The 26,888-nt window shown below is 42.1% G+C and overlaps 2 protein-coding genes across 2 annotated transcripts in view; one reads left to right on the plus strand and one right to left on the minus strand.

The window, feature by feature from the left end:
• The window catches only part of YIPF7 (Yip1 domain family member 7), a 55,065-nt gene extending 31,677 nt beyond the window's left edge, over positions 1-23,388 (minus strand). The window contains exons 1-2 of the mRNA XM_030192197.1: positions 23,271-23,388; positions 6,294-6,443 (exon numbers count right to left, since the gene is read on the minus strand). Coding sequence (XP_030048057.1) covers positions 6,294-6,443; positions 23,271-23,388 — 268 coding nt within the window. The remainder of the gene's footprint in view (positions 1-6,293; positions 6,444-23,270) is intronic.
• Positions 23,389-25,511: 2,123 nt separating this feature from the next.
• GNPDA2 (glucosamine-6-phosphate deaminase 2) overlaps positions 25,512-26,888 on the plus strand; it is a 73,577-nt gene continuing 72,200 nt past the window's right edge. The window contains exon 1 of the mRNA XM_030192631.1: positions 25,512-25,616. The gene's annotated coding sequence lies outside the window, so the exon portion shown is untranslated. The remainder of the gene's footprint in view (positions 25,617-26,888) is intronic.

Consider the following 26,888-nt stretch of genomic DNA (forward strand, 5'->3'; position numbering starts at 1 on the left):
GGATGCAAGTGTCTTGAAGACAAGTAGTAAAAATTTGTAAGCTATTCGGTAGGTTATTGGTAACCAATGGGTTTCTTTCAGATGAGGAGTGATATATTTCCTAGCATTGCAGTTTAGGCGAATAGCAGCATTTTGAATACATTTTAAGCATCGGTGATCCTTGACTCTTAGCCCCTGGTATACAGAATTACAATAGTCTAACTGTGAAACAATGAGTGAGTGGACAAAAATATTGAGTGCAGAAGGAAAAAATCAACGAACGGACTTGAAAGAATCAACCAAACTTTGAAGAACAACTACACACCACCTTGGAAATTTTTGGTTTAAATGAAAGAGATGAGTCTAATAGAACTCCTAGTATACGGACAGTGTCTGTTTGTGATACTGGGATGTTAGCAAGAAGAAGTGGTGTCGGTGGGGATTTTTTTGGGGTTTGTGATGAAAATGATAAAGGGGATGGGATGACTTCCCTTTGAGGAAAGGCTAAACTGGCTAGGGCTCTTCAGCTTGGAGAAAAGAAGGCTGAGCGGAGATATGATAGAGGTCTGAAAAATAATGAGAGGAGTGGAATAGGTAGAAGTGAATCGCTTGTTTACTCTTTCCAAAAATACTAGGACTAGCAGGGACATTTTCAAAAGAGAAGGGCGCCCATCTTTCGACACAAAACAGGAGATGGGCGTCATTCTCTCAGGGTAGCCTCTCCATTAAACGTACAGCGCCTCACCTCCAAAACCGCAGCAGGCAGATCGCCTCCCGTCGGCCTTCCTTCCCTGCCTGTGTCCCGCCCTCGTGTGACGTAACGTCGGCGAGGGCGGGACACGGGAAGGAAGGCCGATGGGAGCTGATCTGCCTTTTGCGGTTTCGGCACTGTAAGTTCAATGGAGAAGAGAGGGCCTGGCCCGGGTGGAGGGGGCCGGCGGCGACCTGGGGGGGGAGCGGTAGCGACCTCGGTGGTTCCCTCCCTCCCCTTCCGTGTGGTGCACTCCTCAGCGCAGTTTCCCTCTCTGTTCCATCATCACGTCTTGATGCGGGGGCGGGACAGAGAGGGAAGTCTTTACTGCGCATTTGCAAGTGAGTCAGTCACTTGCCATTTATATGTTTGATACCTCCTATCCCATGACTCCTTAATTTTCTCAGGAGTATCTCATAAGGTACTTTGTTAAAAGCTTTCTGAAAATCTAGATACATGTGGACACTGAAACTCTACCCCTGTCACATCCAAACTAAGGCCGTGGGACTGTTTACACATGGTATGCATATAACTACTACTACTACTTATCATTTCTATAGCGCTACTAGACGTACGCAGCACTGTACACTTGAACATGAAGAGATAGTCCCTGCTCAACAGAGCTTACAATCTAATTAGGACAGACAAACAGGACAAACAAGAGATAAGGGAATATTAAAGTGAGGATGATAAAATAAGGGTTCTGAACAAGTGAACAAGAGTTAGGAGTTAAAAGCAGCATCAAAAAGGTGGGCTTTTAGCTTAGATTTGAAGACGGCCAGAGATGGAGCTTGACGTACCAGCTCAGGAAGTCTATTCCAGGCATAAGGTGCAGCAACATAAAAGGAACGGAGTCTGGAGTTAGCAGTGGAGGAGAAGGGTGCAGATAAGAGAGATTTACCCAGTGAACGGAGTTCCCGGGGAGGAATGTAGGGAGAGATGAGAGTGGAGAGGTACTGAGGAGCTGCAGAGTGAATGCACTTATAGGTCAATAAGAGGAGTTTGAACTGTATGCAGAAACGGATAGGAAGCCAGTGAAGTGACTTGAGGAGAGGGCTAATATGAGCATAACAACACTGGCGGAATATTAGTCGTGCAGCAGAATTTTGAACAGATTGCACATGCTGTCTCATGTCTGAATGAATTTATACATATGTATATTTATGTATTTATTTATTACATTTGTACCCCGCACTTTCCCACAAATGGCAGGCTCAATGCGGCTTACATAGTAACAATATAAATAATTACAAAGTCACCATGTATATCACCATGTAATTTCATAAAAGGCCTTTTCTGTGTGTAAAAGGCTTGACACGTGGAGAAACTTTATACTACTACCCCCAAATTTGTAACTTTTATGGTGTCTCAATTAACAAACGCCATTCCTTGCATTTATGCAGTGAGGAACATCTTTAGATTGAAAGAAGCATATTGTTTTGCATGCAAATTCCTTTTCTAGTTATGCAAAATGATTGTGATAAGTGTTAAAAAAAAAGCTTACCTGACATTTTAATAAAAAGCATTTTAAAGATACAAGGAGAAATGTGATATCTAGCAATAAAGTTTTTTGTTCTACTGTCATCTAGTGGTCGTAAAGTACATGATTTCAACACTATAAAAATGAATTAAACCCTGGATTTTCTGGGCAAATTGTAGGGCTGTCCTTTCAAACACAAACATGTACTCTTGTTTGGGAATCAAACAATGATTGGCCGCTGTCGTGGACAAGATGCTGGGCTTGATGGACCCTTGGTCTTTCCCCAGTATGGCATTACTTATGTACTTATGTACTTAAGTAGTAAATTTTCCCACACTGGCACTCCAGTTTTGTTTGTTGTTATTTTTCAAAATTATGCCTTAGCTTAAATTTTGATTATACATTAACTTGTAACATGTGGACTGTCTTGCTCAAAATTAGTAAGACAGGTGTTTTTGAAATACAAATGTTTTCTTCTTGGTCTCTTCTATGCAGACTCCAAGATTTATAGATGTGCCACATGTTGACCAGATGTGGGATACAAAGTATGTCTCCCTTAAGGATGAATACATCAGCAGACATTACCATTAGAACACATACCTAAACTTCTTACATCATTCACCCCATGGAACCAGCTCAAATTATGTCTCCTCTCTATACTAGGGACATAGTCAGATAGCAATGTTTGGGGGGTCCAGAGTCCAATGTGTGTGTGTGGGGGAGGGGGGGCATAGTTTGGCCCGCCTCCCTGCCGCAACCCCCACCCCGCCGCAACACCACATACCTTGGCTGGCGGGGTCCCCAACCCCCGCCAGCTGAAGCCTTTCTCCAGTGCTGTTCCCTGCACATTGCCTGCCTTGCTTCCTCTCATGTTGCGTGCATGCTCGGTTTTAGTGAAACTGATCAGAGAGCAGAATTGGAGAAAGGCTTCAGCTGGCAGGGGTTAGGGAACCCCGTCAGCCAAACCAGGGACCCCGGATCCAACTTGGAGGGCCAGGCCCCATAGGCCCCCCCATAGCTATGCCATTGCTCTATACAAACTTGGGCTACTAAAATGTATCTATTTATATTTCTTTTATAATCTATAGCCTTCCTATAAAAATACAGCACTAGGTGGGATTAAAAAAAAACACAAAAATTAATAGTGAATGGGCTGTGTTGGCATTAGAGCATGGCAGCCACTAGCATGGCTTAGTAAAAAGGGGGTTTTAACTGCAAATGTACCACAAAACCCCTTAACATGGTTCTGCGCTAGCATTAAGTGGGCAAATAGTGTTTCTGATGGTGCATGTATAGGGAGGTGCTGCAGAGTTCAGACTTGTCAGCACTCCTGTTTAATATCTATCTGACCCCCTTAGGGAAGGTGTTTGAGTAACTGAATGTGTCATACCATATGTATGCTGATGATGTTCAGTTTTTCTTCACAGTCGAGGGTTGGGGGGTTGTGTTGGTGGATTGATTGAGAGAATGTATGGGGAACATATGGATATGGATGTTGGAAAATGGATTGATGTTGAATGTTGGTAAAGCAGAACTCATGATTGTGGATAGGTCTGGGAAAGATCTTTGGCCTGAGTGTTTAAGTGTACATGATATGCAGTTGGTTATAAAGAAGGAAATGAAGTTTTGGGGGGTAGTTTTTCATCACAGGTTAACAATGCAGAATCAAGTCACAGAGGTTACTCAAGCCTCTTTTTGGCAGCTTAATATGTTATTTAGATTGAAACTGGTACGTTGCCCTGGGTGATTTTCGGGATGTTTTACAGAGTATGGTTCTATCTAGATTGGATTACTGCAATGCTTTGTCTAGTGCGAGATGCAGGGCATTGCAGTTGGTCCAGAAAGCAGCAGCTAGACTTGTGGCTGGGATTCCCAGATCTGAACATATAACACCGGTGCTGAAACAACTGCATTGGCTGCCTGTGCTTTTTTTGAATACAATTTAAAGCACTGGTTTTAGTCCATCAGGCCTTGTATGCAGTAGCACCACAGTAATTTGTTCAAGCAATATGTGTTTAATGCCCATGATGCACATTACATTTGGAGAACACAATGCATCTGTCTCTGGACACAGTAGGGAAAGTTTGTAATGTTGAAACAAAACTATCTGTCTTTTCTGTTGCTGGGGTTCATTTATGGAATGCCCTTCCGGGACCACTTTGCCTATGCAGCAAGGTGGCTCAGTTTAAGAAATTGCTAAAAACACCTTTGTAGAAGCTTTTATGTAACAGCAGTGGGTGTTAATCGTACTGAGCAATACCTACAGTATTTATGTTTAAACGGTTTTTATTGAAACTCCAACTATATACATCCATGTATTTCACTGAATAACTTCATCAACCAATCATGTTCAACATGTGCAGTGAAATACAAATCAACCTGCAAAGTAAGTTTTACACATATTCTCCCCTATCCCCCCTATAGCCCTCCCTCTCCCCTTCCTCACCAAACCCCCACATGGTTGCATGATATACTGATTTGTTGTTTACTTAGTTTTTGTTTTTATTACATTTCTGAATACATACCAGACCAAACCCCTAAAATACTACTGGTACATCCATTACATTTTTATGATTTGGACTGAGGGGGAAGAAACTCTGAAACAATTTTATAGTTCCTTCAATACATACCATCCTATAATCAGATTCAAAATTGACTACTCCCCGGAAAAAGAACATTTTTTGGACACCACAGTCTCAATCAGCAATGGCTATATACAAACATCCATATACAAGAATCCCACAGACAAATGCAGCTACCTCCACGACTCCAGCTTCCACCCTTCACATACAAAAAAATACATTATTTACAGCCAAGCCACAAGATACCACCGTATCTGTTCTGACTTAGGGGACAGAGATAGACACCTCAAAATCCTGACTGCATCCTTCGAACAGAAAGGCTACAACCCCCAAAAAATCTCCAATAATATTACCTCCTCCCTCAAAACACCCAGGGAAAATCTGCTACAGTACAAGGAAAAGAAAGCCACAGATAGAATCCCCTTTGTAGTGACATACAACCCAGAGCTGGAAAAATTAAGAAAAATCATAACAGATCTACAGCCACTACTCCAGGAGGATGAATTACTAAAAGAGATATCCCCATCCCCACCAGTGCTGGCTTTCCAACAGCCACCCAACTTAAAACACAAGCTAGTGAGAAGTAAGCTCCCAACACAGACTCAAAAAAAAGAGAGTGGTACACATCCTTGCAATATATCCAGCTGCAAACTATGCCAAAACATTTCACAGAACCCCACGGTCATTCACAAAGGAAAAATATTCAACATACAGGAATCCTTCACATGCTCATCTTCCACTGTGGTATATATCACTCAGGGTAAAAAATGCGATAAAGGGTGCTACATTGGAGAAACAAATCAGATGCTAAAGAAGAGATTTAATTTACATAGACATCATATGAAAAATGCTGGTACCAACCAGATTGTCACCTCTGTGGGGCAGCACTTTACAAAACCAGAACACTGTACCAAGGATTTTATGGTGAGAATACTAAAAGGGAACTTTAAAACAATACAGGGATGTAAGACTTTTGAAGTCAGAATGAATAAATATTTTGACACCCACCAGACAGGACTTAATAAAGATCTGAGTTTTGTAGCCCATTATAAACCATAAAATTGTACTGCTTTGTCACCCTCTTATCACCATGCATATCTCCCTGTCCCTCATCCACCCAGCTATCCCTGTCTCTCACCTAACCCACCCTCATCCTGTTAGACTGTCACTGAAATGCTTTGATGTTTCACTTATATACAGTATACTGTCATCTGTCAACATTTGCTTATTTCTGATCTGACAAAGAAGGGCTATCTTCGAAAGCTAATTAAAAAATGTATTAAGCTAGTCCAATAAAAAGGTATCATCTTATTTTCTTTTCCATGTTTTATTTTATTCTATTTCTATTGATTACTTGTTTTTATTATGTATGTTGGATTGATGATATATCAAAAATTTTTTTTAATAAATAAATAAATAAAATAATAATAAACACATATATAAAACTCACAGTAGACAGCTAATGTTAATAAAATTGTATTACACTGTATATGAGTTTTACCTTCTAGCAGAGGGGGCTCTTCATTAAAACTATCAAGGTATTCAAGTTGGCTACTTGCTGGTTGAAACAGCTGACCTGTATATTCTGTAGATGTCATTATTTCTGACGGTACAAATTCAGGAATGTGTGGCAAATTGCTTTTTCCAGTCTCTGTAACAATAAATGTCACAATATTGTTATCTAAATAAGCACTGGCTGACTGGTAGCATCTTATCTTGCATAAAGACACAGAGAAAGAAGGGGGACTCTCAATGCACTAGATATACTTTTGGAGGAATTATAGATAAATTGTTTTTAAATACAAAATAAATGCATATCAGGTCTGTACAACAGGCATGTATTAGTAAGGGGAAAATACTTGGAAAAGAGAAACTGCAGTGTTTTTTTAAAGTTATGGAGCCCTTTTAAACTGAGTTAAGTACTTATGGCCCCTTTTACCAAGCTGCGGAAAAAGGGGGCCTACGCTGGCATCAGCGCATGTTTTTGATGTGCACCGAGGTTCCCTTTTACTGCAGTGGGTAAAAGGTAGGTCTTTCTTTTCTTTAGGAAATGACCGTGCGCACGGCCATTTTTTTTGGGGGGGGGGAGTCTTTACCGCCACCCATTGACATAGAGGTAAGGGCTCACACGTTAACCCAGTGGTAACTGGGCAGCATGAGGCACTGCCTGATTACCGTCAGGTACACACTGGCGCTACAAAAAAAATTGCAGCGCCGGATATAACGGAGCACTCGGGGTGGGAACTACCGTCGGGCTGCTGCAGTAGCTCAGCAGTACCTCCTTTTTACTGAGCAGTAAGCCCTTAATGCACGGTTTACTGGATGCTGCAAGCACAGAACCATGTTAAGGAGTTTTGCGGTACATTTGCAGTTAATCCCACCTGTTTCCTAAGCTATGTTAGCGACTGCCTTGCGCTAATGCAGACACAGCTCATTTATTTTGAATGGGCTGTGTTGGCATTGCTGCACAGAAGCCGCTAGAGTAGCTTAGTAAACAGAGGGGAATGTGTGGAAAATAGCATATTGAGGAGTCCTTTTACTAAGCAGCGGTAGGGCTAATGCACAGGTAGCATGCGCCAAATTGGCACTATTGCCAGGGTAGCATGGGCACCCAGCAGTAATTCCAATGGTGGTGTGTGCCAGCTCCCATGGTAGAAAATCATTTTCTGTTTTCTATTGAGTGGGGGCTTTCCCGGCAGTAATTGGCAGTGTGCCCACACTGGCACAGGCTGCATGATTACCACATGAGTAGCACATGAGCCTTTACCGCCAGGTCAATATCTGGTGGTAAGGGCTGAAGCCGCAAATAGGCGCGCGCTACTTATCATTTTAGCACAGCCCATAGAAAAATGCCCCCTTTTTTTTTTATTTAAATTTTCCAATATATCACCACATAAAGTGAATATGCAATCGGCATTATTTAACATTAGGAAACAAAAATGATAAGTATATATCTTTACAGCCCATTTGTCCACAAGTTAAAGAAATTTGATTCCAAGATTAAGGAAATTAAAAAAGAAAAAAGATTCAAAAATTAATAATCAATAGATGCTTCCTCTGGTTCAGACCCCAGCCTGCTAAATTAGGGAAGGTTTACTATATTCACATCAACTCTTGCATCAATAAACTCTTTCAACTGTTTTGGATCTACAAACTGAAAATGTTTACCTTCAAGCACCACATTACAAAAACAAGGAAATCGCAAAACAAAATTTGCTCCCAATGCCACCACCCTGGGGCGAAGTTCCAAAAAGGCCCTTCGTCTCATCTGTGTAGGCCGTGAGAGATCTGGAAAGATATGGACCTTTGAGCCCAAAAACAGATTTTCTAAGTGTCTCAACGAAAGCCGTAGTACGGCATTCCTATCAGGCTCCAACGCGAAAGTGGCAAGCAGAGTTAACCTTTGAGTAACTATTTCTAATGAGCTTTCTAGGAATGAGGTAAGATTCATTCCCTCCCCTATTACGGGGGGATTTTCCATCACCACTCCAGTACTCCCGATGTAATAAGCCCGTGTAATGGGAGGGAGTGAGTCCTTATCCATTCCCAGGATGTCCACCAAATATTTTTTAACCATCTCCAAAGGAGAAATTAATGGTGATTTGGGAAAATTAAGAAACCTAAGGTTAAGCCTTTTAGTCTGATTTTCAAGGTATTCAAGTCGTTTATGTAGGAAATTATTGTCTTTAACCAAAGCTGTTTCTATAGATCCCATTTCTTGAATTTTGATATCCACACGTTCCAATTTCTGGGTTTGCTGTGCAGTCACTTGTGCTTGAAGCAGGGCAGCCTCAGAAAGAACTTCAATATCAGAAGAATTCTGCTTTAAAGTAGTTTGCATAGAGGTTTGGATATTGTAAACCATATCCCATAGTGACTCCAGCGTCACAATTGCTGGTCTAATCACTCCACTAGCCACAGGAGGAGATTGAGGTAGACTATCAGCACGAGCTAACTTGGAAACAATAGCTTGAGGCAATAGCTTTGAAGACTGTTATAGTAATGTTTCCCGAAGTTGAGAATCTATCTCCGTTGCTGCAGTCACACCCTCAGACAGGACCAGCTGAGCCACTTCGGCGTCTGTCTCTATTTGAACAGCCAGCAACTCTCTTCCAGGCTGGGGAGGTGCAATTCGCTCCACAGGGCTCAAGGAAGCCCCGTTTCCACTCTCAATCGACTCTGAAGGGCCGAGAGCTGCAGTGGGGGTCGAAGTTCCCTGAGGACCCGGTTGCTGCCTAGGAAATTGCAGGGTTGTTTGTTTCATCGTAGAGGAGGTCACAGGAACCGAGGGAAATTCCTTTACCTTCCCCCTCCGCTTCCCCATGGTTAACGAGGCTACAGAGGCACCGAGAGAAACTCACAAACACAGCAGCCTCCAAGAGCAAACACAGGTGCGTCTATTCACAGCGCCATCTTGGAATCAGCTCCATGATCGACGAGCAGACGACCCTCTGAAAAATGCCCTTTTATCCCAGCCATGATAAAAAAATAGCCCAAAGTGTGCCGAATATACACAGCCACTTTTTACTGCTGCTTAGTAAAAGGACCCCTAAGTGTTTTTTATGTTAGGGCTGTGTCATGGGCAGTCATGGGCAGAGAAAGGGAATGGAAGGCTTTTGCAATTAATGGACTACAAACAACGCGCGTTAATCGGCACTTGTGCTATCAGCATGAGACCACATCATCTCCTAAAAAGGAGACAGTAAGTGCTTCTGCATGATCTGAAAATTTAGGGGCCCTTTTACTAAGCTGTGGTATGCAGTAATGCATGTTTACCACAGTTTAAAATCCACTACCATAGAGTGCTCTCAGGCGATCCACAGTAGTTTTTGGATCTGCGCACACTTCCCACATGTTAAAAATTATTGGGTTGTTTTTGGGGGCAGACAGTAGGCATGCCCAGCACTAATCAGTTAGTGTAGCTACATCATTGCATGCTAACCAATTAGAGTGTGGTCAGTGCAGGAGTCCTTACTGCCTAGAAAATAGGTGTTGTAAAGGCTCCCACACTAATGGTCACACGCTAATTGGGAAATTAGCATGTGGCCATTAACTGAGGAAATAGAAAATGCGGCCATTTTGCAGTCACACTAAAAGTGGCCACAACACATGATAAACCTATGCGCTAGTCATGGTGCAGGACACTTTTTAGTGCAGATTATTAAAAGGGCCCTTTAACTTGGTACCTGTAATGGAAAATGCTGGGAACACCCTCCAATAGTTTCCACATTAAGGGCTCCTTTTACCAAGCTGCAGTAAAAGGGGCCCTACGGTAATATCAGTGCATGGATTTGCCGCGTGCTGAGGCCCCTTTTACCGCAGCAGGTAAAAAGACAAAAACAGGAAATGGTTGTGTGTTAAGTAAACACTTTCCGTGCGGCCATTTCCAGGGGGGGGGGGGGGGAGAGCCCTTACTACCACCTATTTAGGTGATGGTAAGGGTTTCTCAGCTAACCCAATGGTAAAGAAAAAGAAAAACTTTATGGTCGCACTACCGCCAGCTCCCGTGTTAGGCCGATGGTAGTGCCAGATTGGCGTGTGACAAAGCAGCTTTGATCACCACTTTTTATACAGTATTTGTGGAACCTAGTGGTCATATGGCCACCTAATGAAATGAGTAGCCAAACCAGATTTTATATTTGCCACTTGTTTACTGGATTTGTGCCACAGTTAAAAAAAGGTCTTCCACAATAAAAATAAAAACAATTGTTAAAAGGGTATCCATGTTAGTATGGTTTAATAAAAATAACAGAAGCAGGTGGCACCTTATACACTAACCAATTTCTTGAGGCATTAGCTTTCGAGGAACAGAGTCCATGCATCTGACAAAGTGGACAGTGGTCCTTGAAAGCTCATGCCTCAATTTATTGGTTAGTCTATAAGGTGCCACTCGCCTCTGTCACTGTAGTGAAAAAAGAGGGACTCATGAATGCATACTCCAGCCTTTAATCCAGCATAGTAGAGTGAATAAAGGACTATGGATTACTGTATAATCTGTAGATAGCAAAATATAAAAAGGCCTTATCTAGGAAGGAACTCGCTCTTCATGAGAGGCAGCATCAAGAGACATGTGCAATGCTACACAGGTTGGAAATATGCCCTCATTATTTTGGATGTGGTGTATTATCTGCCAATTTAAGTAGTTTGATCTTGGTTAAAGACTTTCTAACAGAGAGAGTCAGCTGCAGTTTTACATTAGATTTGTGTTTGTTACTCACGCTTTTGTGTTTTTAGTATGTTCCTTCCCTTCCTCTCTTTGCTATCTTGAATTCCATCCTCCCTTCTTTCCTTTTCCTTCATCTTTCGTGGATATGCCGTTCACATTACTCAAAGGTTAATTGGGTTATCGGGTGACGCTATGGATACTGGGATGCAGATATATTCTGTTTATATGGTTCACAGAGATTGGTCTGCATGTACTTCGGCAGAATGCATATTGCTACCTCAGTACGTATTGCATGACTTTATAGATGACTAATGGTTAATGGCCAGGATGGTTGGAGACAGAGCCTAAGCTTATGAAGGGGGGACTCTGCAGGGGCCAGATTGGAGGGGATGGGGGAGCTAGTTGTGTGGGTGAATCCTATAACCATCATTTAGGTTACCTTGTACAGCAGCTTCCCCCCTCCCCCCTTTCCTTTTTTCCCCCTTACTCTCTCTTAGTGCATGTATGATGGAGAGGAATTGGAGCTGTGTAAGATACTAGGTATCCAGTCATGTGAGATGGGAGGAGGAGAGGAGGGTGTTTGGTGGGTACAATAGCTTCACTGAGAGAGAGCTTTATGTCTGTAAGGTGGGTGAGTAATCCGAGATATGCCATGCATAGAGCATACTGCTAAGGTGGTATGTGAATAAGGGGGGTGGTGGTTGGTTATGTCATTGATGTGTGATTGGGATAGGGCTGTTTTGGGGTGGACCCAGTTTAGAGGATAATATAATGTGTTTAGTAGAGGACGATTAGTAGTCCTGGGATGGGCTTGTTGGAATTAGAGGTTAATTGGGGGGGGGGGGGGGGAAGGGTGATCAAGGCGTGATGACTCTTCGGAGAAGGAGGGGGTTAGATTGGAAGGGGGGACTTGCAAGGGTATATTAGGGTGGGAGGGGGGAGATGGAGGAAGGGGTTTTGGTAGAGGAGTGAGGAAATACTGTGCTCTAAGAGGCTACAGTAGCTTTTCTTCAGGAGACTCATCTGAAGTCTTCTGAGCATGGCAAATTAAAAACATGGTGGGTGGGGGATTACATTGAAGCGCCAGCTAAGGGGAAAAAAGCAGGGGTTATCATATCATACTATTACATAAAAGCTTGCAGATAGAGAAGTCGTCAGTCGAAGTGGACCCAAAGGGACGTTATATTATAGCATATTTGCACATAGATGGCGCCCCTTATGTTTTGTGTAATGTTTATGCTCCCAATGCCTATGATAACAAGTTTTATAATAAACTCATACAAAAGATCCAACCTTATATGGGCAGTCCAATTGTTGTAGGAGGCAATTTTAATGTTGTGACGGATCCCTTATTGGATAAATCGCACCTCCCGGGAGTAGCTCGATATGATGGCACAAAGGGGATACCATTACTCTGCTCTGCTTTGGGACTGGTGGATGAGAAAGATTTCACTCACTTATCGCGGGCTCATCAAACTCAATCCCATACAGTGGTGTACCAAGGGGGGGGGGGGCGGTGGGTTCAGTCCGCCCCGGGTGCACGCTGCTGGGGGGGTGCCGCGTGCCTATCGACTCCGCTCATTCCTTGCTCCCTCTGCCCCGGAACAGGTTACTTCCTGTTCCGGGGCAGAGGGAGCATGGAACGAGCGAAGCTGACAGGCGCGCGGCACCCCCCCCCCCCCACAGCAAGTAAAAATGCACCCGGGGGGGAGACCTTTTGCCAGGGGGGGGGCACATCGGCGATCCGCCCTGGGTGTCAGCTACCCTAGGAACGCCACTGATCCCATATAGACTATTTTTTAATGGGGGAGGGTCTGTTCTCAAATATTCGCTCGGCCACAATTGAACCTACAGCAATATCAGACCATGCCCCTATTGGGTGGAATTAGGGGGCGGGCAATCAGGTTGTTTATTCAGGAGGTGGACATTTCCATTAGATTTGTATCCGAACCCGGATTTTCAGAAGTATATTAAACTTAAATGGAGGGAGTAAAAGGAGTTCAACAATCAGCATAGAATGGATACCCTTCTGTTCTTTTGTTCTGGGAGGCGGCTAAGGTGGTATTAAGAGGAGATATCATTGACTATAACATCACTAAACGGAAGAGACGAGATGCGGCCATATTGCAACTGGAAAGGAAGGTCACATTCTACCGTGAGAAATATGGGACATGCCCCTTGGAGGAAAATCAATATCGATATCTAGCTGCCAACAGCTCCTTGAATGAATTGATACACCAAAGAGCAAAAAAATCGGCTCTATATTATCAATACCAACTACATAAGCATGGGAATAAAGCGGGCCGGCTGTTGGCGCGTTTGGTACGACAAAATAGGAGACCAAGGAAAATGTTGACTGTGCGTGATGCTATGGGGAAACTAGTACATAGCGATAATGAGATCGTGCAGATCTTTTGATCATATTACCAGACGTTGTATACACCAAAGGAAGGGAATGAAATGGAACTGGAAATCTATTTGGGCAGTTTGGATCTTCCTAGGGTTTCGGAGACCCAGAGGAAGGCTCTTAATAGTCCAATAGTTCTGGATGAAGTGGTGTGGGCGGTTGGAAGGAGTGCACTTGATAAGGCCCCGGGACCTGATGGTTATAGAGCGGAATTTTACAAATTGATGTTACCAAATATTCAGCATATACTAGTGAAATTGTTTAATATTATGGTGGAACATCAACAGTTGCCGGAGTCGTTACATCTGGCTAAGATTGTGGTATTTACGAAGCCGAGGAAGGATCCTGCCTCTCTTGAGTCAATCAACCCATCTCCTTGATTGGTTATGAAGCGAAGCTATTGGCGGGTATCCTGGCTAACAGGTTGGCGCATGTTTTGCCTTCCCTGGTAGTGGAGCCTCAGGTTGGATTCATTAGGGGGAGACAAGCGGTCAAAAATATTCGTACTATTCTAGCTTCTTTAGAGCAGGTGCAGGCAGATCGTTTCCCACTTTTTTTGGCAGTTTTGATGTTGAAAACGCTTTTGATAGGGTTATTTGGGGTTTTTTGTTTGCAATGTTACGGGCTTATGGTATCGAGGGCTTCTTTGAACAAGCTGTGCGGGCATTATATAAGGCACCGGAGGCCAGGGAACTGGTAAATGGACAGACCTCAGAGTCATTCCCTATCCTGGGTGGTATGCAACAAGGATGCCCACTGTCTCTGCTATTGTTTGCTTTGACTTTGGGCCCATTGATCGGAGAGATTGTGGGGAACCCAGAGATTAGGGTGGTAGCTTTAGGGTCACATGAATTTAAAATTTCCGCCTTTGCTAATGACCTGTTAGTGTACTTGTCTTTACCTGATAGCTCTCTTCCAGTGCTCTTGGAGAGTTTTGCAGAATATGGCTCTTTTTCTGGATTTCATTTTAACATGATTAAATCGGAGGGGTTACCGACTTCCTCGGAGGTTCGTGATGGTTGGAAGGGGGTGTTCACTCTGAAATGGGCTTCGGGAAGTTTTAGATATTTAGTATCATATTGCCTGCCGATCCCCGCAATCTTTACAGGATTAACATGGACCAGCTAATCAATAATACTCGCTTACAACTGCTTGCCTGGCACACATTGCCCCTCTCTCTTAGTGGCAGAATTAGCCTATACTGTATGACCCTTTTTCCTCGCTGGTTGTATGTGTTGAGACACTTATCTCTTTGTTTATTGAAAAGAGATCTTAGGACTCTTATACGTCTACTGGTGCATTTTTGTTGGGGTGGGGGTGGGGAGGAAAAAACCTAAACTTCCCGTAGAGAACTTATATGGACATTGGAGGAACGGAGGATTGGGATTACCTAATGTGAGGCTCTATAATTTAGCGTGCTTATTCCGACACTCAGCGGACTGGATGTTGGGTACGGACCATTATACAAATTGGCTCTTAGAAAAGGAGCTATTTCTCCCTATTCACCCTCATTATCTTTTACATGCCCCACAGCAAAGTCTACCTCCCAGGTGGAAAAGGCATAATCTCTTGCACTCTATGCGACATGCGTGGAATATTTTGTTACAGGCTCTGAAGCAGGATCCTCGATGCACGGACTTTCTACCATTGGTGGGGAATTTGGATTTTGGGCCGGGTCAGACTAAAGGTATATTTCATAAAGGGAAGAACAGGGGATATTTTATGTTACTGATTGGTTGCGAGAAGATGGCACACTGAAAACGGGTTGGGAGATGATGAGAGAACTCCGGCCGCATCCTTTAAACTCCTTTGCGTATTTGCAGGCTAGGCATTATTATCACACAATTGGGTTGCAGTGTTCGAAGGGGGTATTTTCATTTTTGGATCGTTTTTTTGTCCGACTGTTCAATTCAGTATTACGGTAACAAATCTTCATAAGAGTGTCCTCCAATTAATTGCTGGAAAGGATTTTACTATGCTGGCGAGTCGATGGTGTGAAGATCTTGGTTGTTCTCTATGGGTGGAGGACATTTTACCATAAATACAACAGATCCCAAGACTGGTCCACAGTTCTAATCATAGAGAGTGTCAATTTCGGATTATAACTCGATCATACTTCTTACCTCGACAGGTGTACAATGCGGGTTGTCGAGAGACAAAGAATTGTGCCAAGTGCGGAGATCCTAGGGTCACTTTGGCTCACGCCTTGTGGAGTTGTCCACCTATACAGCGCTCTGATTAGGTATTGGGAGTGTTTATTGCATAGACCGATTGATGTATCATCGGTGCAACTCATTCTTGGGCAGAGAGGGCAGGAAGTCACTTTTACTGGTAGAGAGTGGGCATTCATATATAAGGCCGCTATGGTGGGGAAGAAGTGTATTCTCTAATATTGGACACAGAATGTTGCCCCTAACTTTTGGGCTTGGAAGAGTGCATTTCATGCTCTGCTGCTTATGGAGGCAAGAGACGTGCGATTAACCCCGAGGCGTAAGAAAAAGTTTTGGTCTGTCTGGGAACCATACATTCTGGAGCTATCCCCTAGAGTACATAGAGGCTTATTTTCAAAGCACTTAGCCTCCCAAAGTTCCATAGAAACCTATGGAACTTAGCCTCCCAAAGTGCTTTGAAAATATGCCTCATAGTCTTCTTATGAATCAGTCCCATATGTAAGGTTATAAGAGGGCAATGCGGGGGCTCTACCTGGGCAGGGGGGTGAAGAGGTTTGCTAGATTATGAATGAGAATAGATAGGGGTTGGGTCATCGGATGGTGGGAGGACCTCAGTTGATAAAACAAGATCCTTTCGAACAAAGGGGGCTATAAGAGTCTAGGCCCCTCTTTGAAGGTAGCTTTACACCTCATGACCCTTCACCCTTGTTGATAATATTGCTCTTACTCTCTGGAACCCAAGGTTGGGGGGTGGGGGTGGGAGATGGGAGAATTGGTAGGAGACAAAGGGGTGGGGCATTGGGGGGGGGTTGGGAGGACACGGGCGGGTCGGGGAGGAAAGATTGCATATTTAAGTTCTGTTTAGAAGGATATCTGATATGATTTATGCAAATTGAAGATAAGATGTTTGCTCAGGATAGTTTGTATTAGGATTTTCTTGATGATTGTACATATTTTTGGTTGGTTCATTATATGTTATGTCTATGTCATAAATAAAAATGATTTTCCATAAATACCATTTCTGGCATGGGTAGCTCCTTACACCTTTGTGCAATGTCTCCAGCATTTAAACATTTTCTAAGCCCAGCAGTTTCTTTTCATTTGAAAGACATGAGCTAAACCCCATTCACAATCCCTTTCATCACTCATTCCCTGTACAGATTTACCTACAGACTCTCACACGACCAAATGGCTCGGATTAGGACGTTTTTGAGCTGGGCGTTTTTAGTTTCCATTATGCAGTTCTTAGAATATTTCCACTCAATGGATAAGTTGTTTCTGGGATCTAAAGTTGGACATTTTCCAAATTTGTCAACAGTGACTCAAATAGCGGCAGGAGTTCTTGTCCTGGGTTTTTGGATTTGTTTTGTGACTTCCTTGTACATGTGTGGTAAATTTTGAAAATAAGGTATATATGTTTTTTGACCCAAAACAATTATTAGACTTTATTATTTCTAAAGAGGAGTTGAGGGTTGTGACAAAAGTTAGATCTCTCTGCTATGGCAAGCTTGGAAGTATAGGACAGAGTTTGCATTTGATCTATTTTTTCTCCCTTTTTTATTCTTTATATTTTTTCCTACACTTGATTCCTAATTATTTTTATAATTGTGGTAAAATGTGTGATTTTTTCCCCTTATTTTATTTCCTGATATAACTGGTGATATTTCCTTTGTCATGACTACTGTAGTTGACATTATTTGAAATTTAATAAATATAAAATGTTTAAAAACACACGCACAAATCTAGGGTTGAAAGGGTTTATGAAAAAGTGAGCCATATAAGCTGGCAATGTTGAAATCTGCAGTTAGATTGAAACTTTTCAGAACTGCAGAAAAGAGTGCTGATGATGCAATTATGCAATGGAATTCAATGTTTTCTGATTTTTTAAAGGCACTGTTTACTAAGGTGTGTTAGCGTTTTTACCAAATGCTATAAATTAGCGCACGCTAACACTAGACATACCCATATGGGCGTCTCTAGTGTTAGAATGCTCACTAAAAACATTAGCAAGTCTACAACTCAGCTTAGTAAGCAGGGCCCTTAATTATACTGCTCCTTTAAAACAATATATTGCATGACATAATCATTGTCTATCATGATTTAATTTTGAATTGAAGATTAGTAAGAGACAGGTAAGTAACTGTGAACAGAGAACTATAACCTGAAGAGGAAATTGTACAACTTAGCCACTTTTGACCTCTTTTACTAAGCTGCGGCAAAAGGGGACCAGCATTGGCATCGGCACGTTTTACACACGCGCCAAGGCCCCCTTTTACCACAGCTGGTAAAAGAAAAGTCTTGCTTTCCTACAGGAAATGGCCATGTGGCAAGTAAAGCACTTGCCGCGTGGCCATTTCACGGGTGGGGGGGGGGAGACCTTACCGCTACCCTTTGAGGTGGCAAGGGCTCCCGCATTAACCCGGCGGTAACTGGGCAGTGTGTGACATTGTCTGATTACTGCCAGGTACGCTCCGGTGCTACAAAAATAAATAGAAATGTTTGTAGCGCCAGAAATGACGGCGTGCTAGGGGTGGGAAGTACCACTGGGCTGCTGTAGTAGCCCGATGGTACTTCCTGTACAGCAAACAGTAAGCCCACGTTAGGCTTACCGACACTTAGTAAAAGGAGACCTTTGAGAGGTAAGAAGGATTATTTTAATAAATTCACTGAGAAGGAGAAGACAATCCAGGGAGTTGTTTGCCACCGTTAGGAAGTTAGCATCAATGGACTTATTTAGGCCACCTAAACCCATGCCTAAATACCTAACCTTTTTTATTAGACATAACTTAATACATTTCTTGATTAGCTTTTGAAGGTTGCCCTTCTTCGCCAACCTTCAAAAGCTAATCAAGAAATGTATTAAGTTGTGTCCAATAAAAAAGGTATCATCTTATTATAGATGATTAATATCGAGATTATTGTTTTTCCCAGAGTTCCGGGTATGACTCCTAAAGTTTTCCTCAGAAATATTTCCTCAATTATTACTTTAAAAGGAGTGAAGCCTGTGAAAACTGGAATTACTTTAATCAGTGGGATTTGAATTAGAGACTTAAGTATATGTATTGTTAAATAACTTCTGGTTTTTAAAAGAGAAAGAATGTAATCAGATGTACTATTTCTAACTAATATTGGACAATAAGTATGTTTTCAATGAAATGATTTGACTATACACCGTATTGGCCTTGAAGAAGCCAACCAGATGATCAATGTGGAATAATAAATTAGATGAGTAATATCTGGGGATAATCAGGTTAATACCACTTTATTTTTTCTGTTTACTGTTTAATTGATCTCCTTGTCTTGTTTCACTCTCCCTATTGAGTGGTCTAAGGAAGAGAATAGAATTACCTGACTGAAATAATTCCTATTTATTACTTTCTCTGTAGTTCCGGCAAGTTGTTTTATCACTTGTAAAAATGTAAATGGTTATAAATAAAAATTTTAACAAAATGTACATTATATTTATCGATAGCATATGCCCTTTCCCTTCATCACACCTAGAAAGGACCTCCCTCCATCCCCTGTATTCAGTTGCGGTCTGTTTCACAGCTGTCAAACCCAGCTAATCATATTATAAACTTAACACCCATAACTCAAACATTATGCTCAAGCACAACCTATTATACATTAGATTGAAAACATTTAACACACATAAAGGGGAAAAAAATCTAAAGGTTGAAATCTTCTATGTACCTAACCAACCAAAAATATTTGATCTCTCGCTACTCCCTAAATGCATTCTCCTTCTACTTCTCTTAGTACTGACCTTTGGCAGTCGAAGGACATAACCATGTGACATCGGAAGGTATTGCCATTCATCTGCAGTGCTGCTGCAGATGAGTGCACGTGGGTCTTCCATGCACTGCATTCTGCTTGGCTGGATGTCTGTGGCTAGAGCAGCATTAGTTCGGCCAGGGGGAGCGGCGAACCTGCTTAAAGGTGGTTTGTGAAGAGGGGCTAATGGAACATATGTGCATACAGAATGTGTAGAGGCCATGGGACCCTGTGGATCCATGAGACTTGGGGCAGTGAAGGCTGCCTATCTCATGGTCTGGGCGCTTGGTGTAACTGGAGATCTGGCTGGCTTCCAGAGCTTGATGTGACCCTAACAGTGGTTTCATGTGATTGTTAAGATGTGCATGCTTGGGGAAGGGCTCCTTTTTTTTTTTCCTGGTTGATGCCTAGGAAGTGTTTGGGAAGCACTCCATTCAAACCATCCTTCCCTCTTCCCTTAGGGCAGAAACATGATCAACACACATAGAAAGAACTGCACAATCATGCTCCAAGTGTTTCCTCCACTTGTTTACAGATGAAATACTGGGATTTATAATCCCTGCAAAATTGTACGTGCTTGATGGAAGTTTTCTGGAAACTTGAAATTGTGTGTGTATAATGATGGGAAGAGGTTGTGTGCTGTATAATATGAAGTGTAAGGATTAGATGGAGATAACACGGGACCCTTTTACTAAGCTGTGCTACTAAATGGGCTTTAACACACCCTAATGTGGAACTTTCCCATGTGATGTTAGCATTAGCACATTGTCATTTAAAAAAAATGTAACAGCAGAGCATTTACTGCCTCCCATTTTAGGAAGCACTAAGGGCTCCTGCGTTATGGACACACAAACCAGTTAGCATAGCGGTCATGTCAGCATACTAGCTGATTAGGGCATCCACGCCCATTCTCTGCCTCAACACTTCCAACAGAAATACCATATAGTTTGCAGATGGTAAAACTAACGTGGACCACTTTAGCGCATCATGCATTAGGTGCACATTAGCGCCTAATGCAGCTTAGTAAAAGTGCCCCATAATCACTAAATAAATGGTAAATACATGATTTTTTTTCTTTTAGCATGAATAGCCCAGAATACAGCAGCCAGACTCATCTTCAGAAAAACAAAATATGAAAGTGCAAAACCCTTACGAGAGAAGCTACACTGGCTTCCACTCAAGGAACACATTACTTTTAAAGTATGCACATTAGTCCACAAAATCATTCACGGTGAAGCCCCAGCCTACATGAGTGAGTTAATAGACTTACCACCCAGAAACACTAAAAGATCATCCCGAACTTTCCTCAACCTCCACTTCCCTAATTGCAAGGGCTTGAAATACAAGACGCTGCACGCGTCAACCTTTTCTTACATGAGCACGCAGTTCTGGAATACACTGCCGCGCAACCTGAAAACGATCTACGAGCAAGCCACCTTCCGCAAACTATTGAAGACCCATCTTTTTGATAAAATTTACGGAAAGAACCAAAACACATAAAGTCCACATTCACTGTTCAGTAACACATCAATACATCCACTTCTGAACTCTCATCCCCCGTAATCTCACCTCACTTATACCTTTACTCACAGAAAAATATATACCATATGTCTTCTTGTTATTATAAATTGCCCTTTTAGCTTCCCGTTGTCTCCTTCCAATGTTTCACGGTTCTTTTCCATTGTTATATTCCTTAACGATACTTTGCTTTTGTCTCGCATAACTCTTCACAATGTAATCCATAACCGAGTTGTAACAAATTGTATTTCCATCATTCATAATGTATTGTAAGCCACAGTGAGCCCGCAAAAAGGTGGGAAAATGTGGGATACAAATGCAATAAATAAATAAATAATAAATGATTGATTTGGTAAAGAAAGGGAATCGAACTATACTGGGCATATGTACACTCAAATCTATATCAGGGCTGATGCAAGGGTATTACGTGCCCAAGGCAAACTTCAGTCTTGTGCCCCCTCCAATTAGCATTTAAGGACATTACCCCCTTCGGTAATCAAGACCTCCTCAACACCAGTCCTCCCAGAATAATGTGGGTAAAGGTGCTGTTTGAAAACTGCCCACCCTCCCTGCTGGCAAAAGTAACTCTTGTTTCTTTGTGGAGGAGTAGACTAGTGGTTAGTGCAGTAGACTTTGATTCTAGGGAACAGGGTTTGAATCCCACAGCTGCTGCTTGTGACTCTGGGCAAGTCACTTAACCCTCCATTGCTCTGGGTACCAATAAGTACCTGCATATACTATGTAAACTGCACTGAATGTAGTTGCAAAAACCACAGAAAGGCGGTATATCAAGTCCCTTTCCCTTTGTGTGGTTGTAAACATCTATTGGCTTTGATTTTACCACTGATGCGCTTTGGCACCCCACACAAGCTGCTGCCCTAGGTAACTGCCCAGATCTGACTAATGGTTGTGTGAGCCATGGTTCTAAATTTTATTTGTACCCTAAAAGCAGTGTTTTCAATGTAAGGCCTGCAAGCCTTTAGTATGTTTATACTATTTACTATCCTATTTTTCACATTAATACTAAAGCAGCTTACAAAATCAATAATCATAAGGTAGGAAAAACAGAGGAACTCCAATAATAGAAGAGAGACAGAACAGCAAGTACCTAGGTAAAATAAAGGTAGAAAGGAGATGTGGAGGGGCATTTTCGAAAGAAGCGTCTAAGTTGGAATTTGGACGTCTTTGTAAAACGTCCAAATTCGGAGGTGGGGAGAAGGTCATTTTTGAAAAAAGATGGACGTCCATCTTTGGTTTCGAAAATACCATGGACGTCCTTGGATTTGGACGTCTTTGATTTTTGGCCATTTTTGAAACCAAATATGTCCAAGTCTAAAACGTCCAAATTCAAGCCATTTGGACGTGGGAGGAGCCAGCATTTGTAGTACACTGATCCCCCTGACTTGCCAGGGCAGCAATCGGGCACCCTAGGGGGCACTACAGTGGACTTCATAAAATGCTCCCAGGTACACAGCTCCCTTACCTTGTGTGTTGAGCCCCCCAAAACCCACTACCCCTAACTGTACACCACTACCATAGCCCTTACGGGTGAAGGGGGGCACCTATATGTGGGTACAGAGGGTTTCTGGTCGGTTTTGGAGGGCTCGCTGTTTCCTCCACAAATGTAACAGGTAGGGGGGTATGGGCTTGGGTCCACCTGTCTAAAGTGCACTGCACCTACTACGAAACTACTCCAGGGACCTGCATGCGCTGTCATGGACCTCAGTATGACATCTGAGGCTGGCAAGTAATATTTTTAATGATGTTTTTTGAGCATGGGAGGAGGTTAGTGACCACTGGGGGAGTAACAGGAGGTCACCCCCAATTCCCTCCAGTGGCCATCTGGTCATTTGGGGCACCTTTTTGTGCCTTATTTGTAATAAAATCAGGTCCGGGTGAAAACATCCAAGTTTTAGTGCTCAATGACTTTGCTTTGTTCCATTATGGCTCAAAGACGTCCAAGGCTTAGGAACGCCCAAATCCCACCTCAAACACACTTCCATTACGCCACCATGAGATTTGGACGTCCTTGCGATGGACTTCTGACAAAGACGTCCAAAATCGGGTTTCGATTATACCAATTTGGACGTCTCTGTGAGAACGACGTCCAAGTGCCGATTATGTCACTTTTTGGACGTCCATCTCTTTCGACAATGAGCCTGAATGTGTCTACTCTGCTTGCTTACTGTACCACTGAAAGAATTTTAAAAAATGGTCTTCAGAACTGTTATAGACTTCAAATAGGAAGACTCGCTGCAAAAAGAGCAGGACAGCAAGTTCAACAGCAAAGGAGCCAAGTAAACGAAGGGAGATCAGAGAGTATAATATAATCAGGAATTAAAATCTGAGCCCTAACACCCTCAACTTGGGGTGGCCTAGGGGGAGGGGCAAGCTCCACTCTCAATCCTACCTCCAGCTCTACCCAGGCCCTGCTCCCCATACCACTAATTTTGTCATTATTTCTTCCATTCATTCTCTCCTCCTGCCCCTCCTCAAATCCCACAGCCCATTCCCCATTGATCTCACACTCCCCACTAGCTCCCTCTTTCTCTCCTCTCATCCCTCATGCACAGTTATCTACCCCCCTCTTCCTTCCAAGGGTCAGACTTTTGAATGAAAAACAGTATGATCGTGGGCGTTGGGGGGGGGGAGGGGAGAGGAAGGGATGAAAAAGTGTTAATGCCTTGCTACCTAACATCAATTGAGAAATGAAACTGGAACCTGGCCAAATGGATAGGATTAAATCTTGTAATCCTTTCTAAAAAGGAAAGTACATATTTCTGTAGGGGTGGTGGTTAAGTTCATTTTACTATAACTTATCAGAAGAGTCCATGTAAAAGTTCACAGAAAACCTACTTAGTGTTGAACACAATGTTTTAGAAACCATTTCCAAAAATATGCATATTTAAGAGGCCTGGGTTCTCTCTCAGTCATAGTTGGATTGCAACCAAACTTAAACAACCCAAACAACTATGGCAACACTATATAATACTAGTTTGAAATCCCCCCAAATGTACTTGGTTCCAGGGGAGTACTGTATACCCTATTTTCTTGGCTGGAGTATTTACTTTGCTCTTCTGCCTTCTTCGCTCTTATCCACATCAACACTGCTCCCATACATTACAGCATTTACACTCCCCAAATCCACTTACTCCCCCACCCATGCTCAGTTCCCATTCTGCATATCTATAGGGACTGGAACAAACTGAGCTAGAGACTTCAATATCCCTATTCTGCCCCCATATCATTCTCTTGCCATATGCCCTCCCACTGCTGTAACAAGGATTCCCAGAATTATTTACATTGTGTATTCTTCAGTTTGCAAACTGACTCAGATGCTCCACGTTCAAATTTAGAAAGGACACCATTCATATAACACACCGAGACCCAAATGATCCTAGCTGAACACGCGTACCAAATACAGATCTGCTATGCCAAAGCCTACAACAATCTAGCTAGAGCGAGGCATTGGCCCCAATTTTATTCAGATCTGAAGGTAGGTCTGTTAATCCATGTTTGGTAACTTAGAATTTCTCATGTTTCTACAATTGTAAAATCACTAATAGAAGAGCATGTATAAAGTATTTCTTCACTGCCTGAGTTGGTCTAATAGCGCCATCTTCTTCTCCATCCACATCCCAATCTCCTAACATTAATAAACTAAAAGTGCATGGCAGAATTCTCCCACAATGGTTTCCATAACTGCAAGTGCCCTTGCCGTAATTCCCTCAAATGTAGACATCCAAAAAAGGATGGATCCAGGTGCCTCTAGGGATATTACATTGTAGACAAAGATCAATAGGAAGAGAGGTCTCCAGGTCTGACCCAGGATTACAAGGACCTAAGGAGAGGTTTGCAACTAGTATCCTGCAAGGTAGGAAGCTAAGTTTGTGTCTTGCCAGAGAAAGGATTGCCAGGAACCTAAGGTGAGGACTGCAAAGGACCTAAGGATAGGGTTGCAGCTGTGTATCCTGCAAAAGACTGGGAGCATCCCTTCTAGCCCACATGCCACACTTTTCAAAGTTTGTGCAAGACACCGCTGATTTATGAATGATGGAATAGTTTCTTCACATCACTGTGCACATTGCCGTTGGATGTCAAATTGTCCCTGACAAAAGAAAAATCTGAAGCAGGGTATACTGTCAGGCAACACCAATGACTATACAGACAAGTGACTTTTTATAAAATGTTTACGACTTTAAGTTCAGTTAACCAGGTTTTGCGCACTCACAACAGTGGTGGGCATTAATTACAAAGAGAAGATCATTTTGGTTTTTTACAGTTCATTTTTTGAGCACAGGAGAGGATATATTATGGTAAATGAGCTGTTATGAGTAGCTGTCTAGTGTCAAGTTCATAATATAACTCACAGGTTGGGGTAACAACTTGAGTTACTGAAAAATCCCTCTTTTATACAACAATATTTAAAGTTTCCTCTATATAAATGTATTGTTTTTTTTCCCATTAGGGTTTTCTACTTTTAAGCAACAATAATTCATTATAGATACAGATTATTTTATAGATGGAATACACGAGAGGCACCCCAGTTGTAATGGTCCTCATTTATCTAGTTGTTTTTGTCTTTACTCCCTTTTCTCTTGCAGTAGGCTGGAGGAGTACTTGCAGCAGTCTTCCCTGCTTACATGGACCTAAGCACACTGTTCATACAGCACACCCAGACCCAAAAGGTCCTGGCTGGACAGGGGGTACTAAACACAGATCCACTATGCCAAAGTCCATAACCTAAACAGAGCCAGGCATTGGCCCCAATTTTATTCAGATCTGAAGGTAAGTCAGCCAAGTTGTGTTCAGCAGAACTAAAATCGGTGAAACACCGGTTCAGAGAGATGGCATTAGATAGCTGCCATGATCCTTCAGCTTATGTAACAAAAACTGCAAAAAACAAGCTTACAGAGATATCTTCCCTGGACAAAAAATTATCTGAAAATGAGCCTCAAGCTATACTAAAAGCTGCAGGCACTGGAACAGAAGCTTTTTAGACTGGGGCTTTGTGAATAGAAGGAGCAATTCAAAGCAAGAGGGTTTGTAAAACAGTAGTTCTGCTGTGGAAAATGGTACACAAAGGATAGGGTATGTAAGGTCCTAGAGTTTAAAGTTTTTATAATCCAGTACATTTCAGAGGTGTAAAACCAAGATACACCTATCAAAAAATGAAAAACAATTATAGACCTTTAGTATACAGCTGTCAGTATCAGAAAAATCTACCTTATTCATGGCTGTTTAAGAAATGATGAGTTCTGGACAAAAAAAAATAAAACACCAAAACAAGCCAAAAAGCACAAACAGACCTCCAGGAACAGGACAAATTAAAAATTACATATACAGTAAACTGTAGTGAAATTAACATGTAATAAAAAAGAAAAATTGATAAGAAAAAAGTGTAAAATATACACATACAATTTATTTATTAGGATTTATATACCACCTTTTTAAAGAATTCACTCAAGGTAGTCTACAATAAGACTAAATCAAACATGAGCAATAGACAATTACAGCAGTAAAAATATTCAAATAACAATACAAAGTATGGCATAGTATACTACTTTAATGCCTAAATAGGGACCACTGGTGAAAAATTCTGATTCTAATGTTGTATTACCACGTGGTGTTCAAAATATTCTGCTTCCAACAACTGCTGCTGTAAATCACACTTGTTTATTCTTACTTTTATTAAGAGGACCTCAGATCTTCCCAGCTTGGCTGTTCTATTCAGAACTCTTTTGCATAATATTTTCTTACATGCGCTCAAGCTGTTTTCTGGAAGTATTTCTTATCACCGGTCCTATATTTGCTATCAAATTCTTTCAGAGGTCAGGATTCTAAATCACTGAAAAAAACTCCCACTCGGAGAAAAACCAGTGATTCCTGCCCTCTGAAACACAGCTTCCCCTTGTGTCAAGCAGAATATTTTCTGCAACTGATTCTGTCCTACTTACAATGTATACTACTTAAAATGTCAAAACAATACATAATAGAATATATTAATTGACAGTGTAGGGTATAAGCAAAGATGGAACATAGAGATAGGTAAGAGAGTAA

Source organism: Microcaecilia unicolor, chromosome 2, assembly GCF_901765095.1.
Source record: "Microcaecilia unicolor chromosome 2, aMicUni1.1, whole genome shotgun sequence".
NCBI classification, from domain to species: domain Eukaryota; kingdom Metazoa; phylum Chordata; class Amphibia; order Gymnophiona; family Siphonopidae; genus Microcaecilia; species Microcaecilia unicolor.